Source organism: Sinocyclocheilus rhinocerous, unplaced genomic scaffold (genome assembly GCF_001515625.1).
Source record: "Sinocyclocheilus rhinocerous isolate Xijiao unplaced genomic scaffold, SAMN03320098_v1.1 scaffold3629, whole genome shotgun sequence".
In the NCBI taxonomy this organism is placed as follows: domain Eukaryota; kingdom Metazoa; phylum Chordata; class Actinopteri; order Cypriniformes; family Cyprinidae; genus Sinocyclocheilus; species Sinocyclocheilus rhinocerous.
Genome location: NW_015623503.1, coordinates 226,250 through 234,207, shown reverse-complemented (window position 1 = coordinate 234,207; position 7,958 = coordinate 226,250). Strand labels below are relative to the sequence as shown.

Below are 7,958 nucleotides of genomic sequence, written 5' to 3'. Positions count from 1 at the left end.
TGCTTTCTGGATCATCAGAGAATCAACCCGCAACGTCATTGTGAATGTGGCAGTAATACAGGAAGAGGAAAAACCCTGAAAGAAAAGATCAGAGAAACTTATTTCAAATAATTCAAATACATTTCACATATGATTAAAGTCATTTGCATAATTTTTAAACTAACCAAAAATAATCAGACTTTTGGTCAAATTAATCATATTAGTGTAAGTACCATTATAACCTCTTTTAATTAAATAAAATAATTATATATAAAAAAAATATTATACAATAAAAAAAAATAAAAAAAATTTAATATAATAATTAAACATGACAAATAATAAACAATATAATAAATAATAATAAAAAAAAATTAATGAATCGATTCATATAATTTGCTGAAATCTGTAGGATGATGCATGTGATTGTTTCTCACCCTGTAATGAGTTCAGCACAGTGAATATGTAATATGAGGGAATGCGCATCGGTCCATAACTGAAGAAAGCCACAGACCACGTCAGACCGAAGAGCAGGAACAAACTCAACACCATCATCAGCTGCTTTCTGAACGTCTTTCTCTTGCTGTCAATTGCTCTTAGGCGTCTGGCCTGGACAATCCTAGTTAAGATAGTGATGAAGATTCCTGTCGTGAAGATGAAAACTAAAGCGTAGTAGCCGATGTTCACTGCGTAGTGAATGACGGGATTTGTAATCCAGCACCTGTAATTAGAAAAGAATGAAGTATAATTAATAAGACAATCAGTAGACATTCAAAAATGTACATTTACATTTAAATTTACAGAACTTACATTCGTGAAATTTTTCCAGACGTTGTTTTTAGGATCACTGTTGTATATTCTCCTACAGAAGCAATAGCTATGACTATTGGAGCGGGAAACGCTGAAAACACACAGAGACAAGGGGTATTATAGTTAAAAACATAAGAGTATAAAACATAAGTAAACATGAAACCATAAAAGTATCTTGACAGTAGTTTATATGATTTGTGAGCAATATATTTTTTGTTTTTGTGTGAACTTACAATTGGACTAGATGGTTTGAAACAGGTTTATTTTAATAGGTCTTTTGTTGCTCTAACTCACCCCAGCCCAACACGGTGATCTTCCTCATGTAGTTTGTGATGGTGACGTTCTGTCTGATGAGCCATAAGTACATATGAAGAGCTTGAATGAAGAACCAGGTGAATGAGGCCAGCATGGAGTAATGCAGCACCAGTGCTATGAAGACGCACGCAGCGTTGTCTTGTGTGTTAGCGACGCTCTCGTTTGACAAAAACGAGGCATTCAGTAGACACAAAGCCACAAACATGTTCATCAAGATCTTCGTGGCCTGATTTGATTTGGCTTTCCTATTAAAACACAAAAACAACTGTGTTTGCAACCATTGCAACTTTTTAACTTCAAGTAAAAAGCACTATGTGTAAAGATACTCTACCGTAGCAGGAAATGCATGAATAAAGCGACGGCCATAAAAAACATGGAGATGCCGCAGCCGACAGACGTGATAAAAATCAATGGTTCCAGATCCGGCACTGTGTTTCTTGCATCTGGCGGAGACTAAATGATTGGAGAAAACAGAACAAAACAGATCAGCTGGATGATTTAAATTTATTTATTTTTTTTGAGAAAAGTCGATTTTGTTAGCAAGATCTTTAATTTTTAAATATAACACATATCAACAGTAACCGGTTTTGTGGTTTGTGATTCATAAATTATGTGTCTATCACTTTGCATGCCATCGATATCAGATCAATTTCCCTAAAGGCAAGCTCACACTTTAGGACTATGAGACTACATGAATCACCATTGTGCTCTTTCTGGTCGTCTATTGTCATCTTGTCTTAGCAGTGTGCATATTACACAACACAATACTACACAACACAATGCTGACGAGGTGCACAAACTACAAGAAATGACCAACCTGACCAACAAAAAAAAACAAAATAATAATAATAATAATTACTATTATTTTTGTTACTGAAAAATACTTGTTATATTTCAGCTAGATGCCAAATCAACATTTCCTATTTTCATTTAGTTTAACTTGATATGCTAAAATAACTAAAAAAAGAATAAAACTAAAATAAAAATATATAAAAACGTCTCGGTTACGTATGTAACCCTCGTTCCCTGAAGATGGGAACGGAGACGTCACGTCGGTGACTTACACATATGAACATCCGTTTAGGTGCATATGGAAGATTAGAGGTGATTGTAACCCTCATGGAAATGGCAGAAGTTTGCCGGGGAAACACGGGCTCTGAGGCTATACCGTGGACTTTACACATATGGGATCCGCTTAGGTCTCTACATATGGAACCCAGCCCTCTACCGGTTCTCAAGGATTCATAGAGTGAGGGCCTGGCACCGGACGTTCCGCCACGTCTGGCTGCCGAGGGGATGGAGGAGCTCGACAGGGTCTACAGTACGGACACTCTGGAGCAGTTTTAGCAAGCCGACACTAAACCGGGGCCTCTCAGTGCCTCTACCCGTTTGAGGTGAGAACACAGGAGGATACCGGCTCCACACAAAGGCTATAGAATCTAGTGAACGTGTTGGGGGGTCGCCCAGCCCGCAGCTCTACAAATATCTGTCAATGAGGCGCCACGAGCTGGTGCCCAGGAGGATGCAACACTTCTAGTTGAGTGAGCTCGCAACCTGAACGGGCAGCAGCACAGTTTACAGTGCAGGCTGCAATATTAATTATATTGCACATTTATTTATGCTTATTATAAAAAAAACATTATAACCTCATTTTTATATGGTGAAATTTAATTATTCTGACTGTTTGAGGTTTATTTAAATTAACCATTGGTCTTCCATAGTAGCACACGTTTAGATCATGATAACCAGAGTTAAAACCACACATACTGCACTTCAATACCATGGTAAAAATTTAACTGTATGGTTTCTAGGTATTTGTATGAAAAACAGTAGTCTAAATTTATTCAGTATAAATGCACAAATGCTATAGTTTAATCATAAAAAATACTGTAATTATATTCCATTTCTCCTTTGATATTTTTAAAGCACACCTCGCTTTTCAGAACGATGAGCTTTGTAAAAATCGACGCGTTTCAGAAAGGCGGGGCATAGAGGAGAAACAATAATGTACAGTATGTGGAAAATAATGTGTTTTTTTAACCTTAAACCGCATAAACACATTTCATTGGACAAAATAATGTTTTTTTTAGCAACATCATATGACCCCTTTAAAAAAAAAAAAGCCTCATAAAAATTGCCAAGAACAACCACTACAGAAGTCTGTACCTACAAACTTCTGAAAAATTAATTTTCCAAGTCTATGAAACCTCCTCCTATAAAACTATATAATATTTAAGGAAAAAAAAGCACAAATAAATTAATGTTTACCTGATATCAAACTATAGGCTGACATACACTACCAGTCAAAAGTTTTTGAACAGTAAGATTTTTTATGTTTTTTAAAGAATTCTCTTCTGCTCACCGAGCCTGCATTTATTTGATCCAAAATACAGCAAAAACTGTAACATTTTACTATTTAAAATAACTGTTTTCTATTTGAAAATATGTTAAACTGTAATTTATTTCTGTTATCAAAGCTGTATTTCCAGCATCATTACTCCAGTCTTCAGTGTCACATGATCTTCAGAAATCATTCTATGCTGATTTGCTGCTCAAGAAACATTTATTATTATTATTATTATGTTGAAAACAAATGAGTAGATTTTTTCAGGTTTCTTTGATGAATAGAAAGTTTAGAAGAACAGCATTTATCTGAAATCTTTTGTAACGTTACAATCTTTTTGATCAATTTAAAGCATCCTTGCTAAATAAAACTATTATAAATCAAATAAAATTGCAGCGCTAAATAAAATTTCTATAACCTCCCCCCAAAAAAATACAATAAATAAATAATCTAAATAAAAAAAATATTCTCAACTGTTTTAAATATTGACATTCAGCAAATCAGTATATTAGAATGATTTCTGAAGATTTAAAATAACTGCTTTCAAATAGAAAGCAGTTATTTTAAATAGTAAAAATAATTCAAAAGGTTACTGTTTTTGCTGTAGGCCTACTTTGGATCAAAGAAATGCAGCCTTGGTGAGCAAAAGAGAATTATAAAAAAAAAAATAAAAAAAAAAGACTGGTAGTGTAGGCTGATTATTCTTATAGATTGAAACAAATGTGCTTCAGCCAGGATAAAGAATATGAAAAGTGCTCTGAGTTGCTGCAGAAAACAAAAAAAAATTGCAAATGCAAACTCATTCTCTGCCAGCAGGAGGCGCTTTTAGAGCGGTAACCCGTGCCGTGTTATGATTTTGAAACGTGCAGTGCTCGTGTTTATTCAACGAAGTCAAACGCCACAAATAAATCAATGTATGGGAAACACCGGTAATGTATATCGAAATATCGAAATGTGTTTAAAAATCATATCACCGTTATTGAAAAAAATTATATCGCAATACATATTGATATTGAATTATTGTCCAGCCCTATACTAACATTTCAGTATCATTCAAACGTAAGGAAATGTACGTTAGATAGAACTTTACATAAGATCATGTTAATCGCCTGTCTGCTAGTTTACGGCAAAATAAATGCAGTTAGAATTATAACAGAAATGTAGTTTTTATTTCATTTTAATGGTATCCGCAAAAAGTGATTGACTGTTGTAAAGCTAAAAGCAATTCAATAATCCAGAATTACAATTACAGATTTAATAATAAATATATTTAAATCTAATCTGTAACTTTGATAATTTGGTTTATTTCTGATATTTTTCAGAAAATATCAGAAAAGTTCTGGATGGCCAGTAACTTAAAAATTTAGTAGCCAAATTGGCTGGTGAGTGAAAAGGTTCATTTCAAACCCTGTGTGTGTATATATGTGTGTGTGTGTGTGTGTGTTTATATATGTTTGCATATATTGATTTAATAGGGTCTTTGAATGAAACATGAATTATGAAAGCATAAGTTCTTCTTCTCTGAGAAGCTTCTCACCATCAGCACTGCAAAGAACGTCAGATGTGAGCAGGAGCACTTTATGGTGTTTGATTGTTTGTTTGTTTCTGTCACACAGCCGGACGTCGTCCAATTAAGTTCTCCTTCAAAGAAGAGAGAGAAATTAATTAAATTGATTATAAAAAATGAATTATATATTTGTTGAAACTGATCAGTACAGTACACTTAGAATGTACCTTTGCCATCCCAAGAACTGCAGGACGCCTTACTGTACTGCAAGAACATGTTTATTTTTATTTTGCCTTCACATTGTCTGATCATTATAATAAAATAAGTTCTGCAATAAAACCTTCATTACCTTATCATTATGTGTAAAGATCATGTCAATATTGTCCGTAAGGTTGGAGATGTTGGCCCTCATCGTTATTCCATAAACCTCATTGTTCAAAACAGTCTGATTTTTAGTTTCATCCTAAATCAGAAACCAAGAGAGCAATCATGAATCAGATATAAATATGTGTGTGAATACAACTGATCACAAACATTTGTCCAAAAGTAGAAACTTTTAAAAATCTTTCCATATAAGACTTAAAAGTAAAAAAAAAAAAACCATACAGTAGCATACAGTACCTCATTTCTCATGTTTTTGAAGCGTAGAACTCCAACAAACGCACTTCCATTGTTTTCAAGACGTGATTTATCAAAAGCCTCCTTGGAAATCTTTATAGACCAGGAACAGTTTGTATTCTTGTCACTTTGACTCTCAACCTGTGAAAAGAAGAATTGCCATGAAAACTGAGGAATCATACCATGTTTTAATGCATTTTAGCTCTAAGGTTTACCACAGCATGATCTGAAGAGAAGCATATGTTGATCTCTTTGGTTTCTGTGTTCTTGGCTTGAACATGAAGAAGACCAACAGCATCCGTCGTGACAATCGCCTCATTGCTTTTATTGTTTTTTTCCATCTCTTCCATCTTAGACTCCAGACTGGACAAGGTCGATCTGCAATATTGATTGAATTGCTTGGCATTTGGTTATTGAGTTTTATATCCACTGGTAACTGCACACTTACGATGCCTTTGAGGGATCAGTATATCCATGCTCAACTGTACTCGGACTGCCAGTTGACTCGGGTGGTTTGAGAGTTATAGTTGGATCGTGAGTTGTAGTTGTAGTTGGATCATGGGCTCTTGTAGTGATAGTTGGATCGTGAGTTGTTGTATGTGGTGTGAAACTGGTAGTTGTGTTCTCTTCAGAAGAATCAGTTGTGTTATCACATTTGACACACAACCATTCACTCCCTTCAAGTGACAGAACGTATCTGAATCCTCTTCCTTCAGCACACAGAAATAAATGAGGTGTGGGTTTTATTTATATATTTGTGACAATGTTGTGGGTATTTGTCTGTTTAAGTGCAATACTGTAAGTGCCAACAAAAACTCGCAGCTAACAGGCTTTCATCAAACAACTTTAGTGAAGACAGAACTTAAACATACCAGCTGTTGGTTTATCTGTAAAATAATTAAGCAACATAATTTCCTTTATGTACTGTTATTTGGATTTTAATAGGCTTGGCAATTTAATTATGCTTAATTATGCTTATGCTTTTAATGTTTGCTTTGAAACAGGTGACTGGAACTACTGAGAAAATATTTTAGAAATCTTACCTCCACATGTGTTATTATATGTAGCGTTTGCACAACTTTTCTTAGGATCAAGATGAGGGATTTGCAAACAACCTCAAGAGACAATGACAACACACAATTCAACATAATCATCAAATCATACCACATATGAAGTAAAAAAAATTAGTTGGTAGTTTTTCAGAATATAAACTGTTTGTTTGAGCACCATGAAGCTTGATGACGAATGCTAAACACATACAATCTGTTTTCATACAATCCTAATGTATTGAATCAGAAAATGGATCAAAAATACTGACACGTTCATTGATAGGCTGTTACAGCTCATATGTATGTGGCCTATGCACCTGTTCTGTTACAGTAAATGACTGTCTACTGCTGTATTTGAAGACTTAAACTGAAATAGGAAACACTGTAGAAGAGGACAAAATCCTACCTGGGGGTGTGTCTGACAAGATTGCCTTGAATATGCAGACATCATTGAGTAAACCAGAGTGTGAGGAGAAGCAGTTGTTTTGGCAAGTGACAATATCATTTGATGTGCGTCCTGCAGAATGGAAGAGATGAAATTTGTACAGCACTCACTAAATATAACTAAAAAATAGTCCATGATGTACCATGATCTGCTCTTTCTCAGGAACTCATTACAGAGCTTACAGGACAGCGAACATACAGACTCCATTCAAATGATTTAGAGATCGACCAATATTGATTTTTTTATAACTGATACCAATACAGATTATTTGCATGTTTATGTGCCCAATACCTGATATGCAGAAACAAAATATATTTGTTTTACTTCTGTTTTGTAATAACAACACAGTTTTTGTCGATATGTATCATCAGTAATTTCAGTCCTCTTAAAAAAAAAATTAAAAAAAGCAGCTGTCAAAATTTAGCAGTCTTTCATGTTAAATTTCTTCTTCGTATTAAAAATGTGCATCTTTTTATTTATAACAGCAGCAGCAACACTAATATTAACCATAGGCAAAATAAATGTACAAATAGAGAACAAATAAATTACAAGATAGTCTATAAACTTTGCATAAGTTTAATTATTCATTTAAAACTATAGTTTAAAAGGTCTATGTGTTGATTAATACGATAAAGAGTGAAGACAACTACTTCATTGGAATAAGTATAGATCATCAGGAAAGTAAAAGTGAATACATAATTGCAATTTCACATTCCATCTCAACTAGCACGTTATCAGAATTATTAATAATGTTTAGATTATGAAATGCCTGCGGACAGAGCACTGTTTTATCTGTTTACGCAGATCTTATACTCAAATTGCAATCTTTCGTGGAGATAATAATTAATTTCTACATAGCTGTAATTATTTAGATGCTTATTAGAAAAATAAATG

General features: G+C 34.0%; 1 protein-coding gene across 1 annotated transcript in view; it reads right to left on the bottom strand.

The window, feature by feature from the left end:
* LOC107706471 (adhesion G-protein coupled receptor G2-like) overlaps window positions 1-6,046 on the bottom strand; it is a 6,921-nt gene extending 875 nt beyond the window's left edge. Inside the window, exons 1-10 of the mRNA XM_016510228.1 lie at window positions 6,015-6,046; window positions 5,786-5,948; window positions 5,574-5,711; window positions 5,293-5,415; window positions 5,180-5,207; window positions 4,983-5,086; window positions 1,433-1,554; window positions 1,081-1,346; window positions 787-877; window positions 414-697 (exon numbers count right to left, since the gene is read on the bottom strand). Coding sequence (XP_016365714.1) covers window positions 414-697; window positions 787-877; window positions 1,081-1,346; window positions 1,433-1,554; window positions 4,983-5,086; window positions 5,180-5,207; window positions 5,293-5,415; window positions 5,574-5,711; window positions 5,786-5,948; window positions 6,015-6,046 — 1,351 coding nt within the window. The remainder of the gene's footprint in view (window positions 1-413; window positions 698-786; window positions 878-1,080; window positions 1,347-1,432; window positions 1,555-4,982; window positions 5,087-5,179; window positions 5,208-5,292; window positions 5,416-5,573; window positions 5,712-5,785; window positions 5,949-6,014) is intronic.
* Window positions 6,047-7,958: the final 1,912 nt, after the last annotated feature.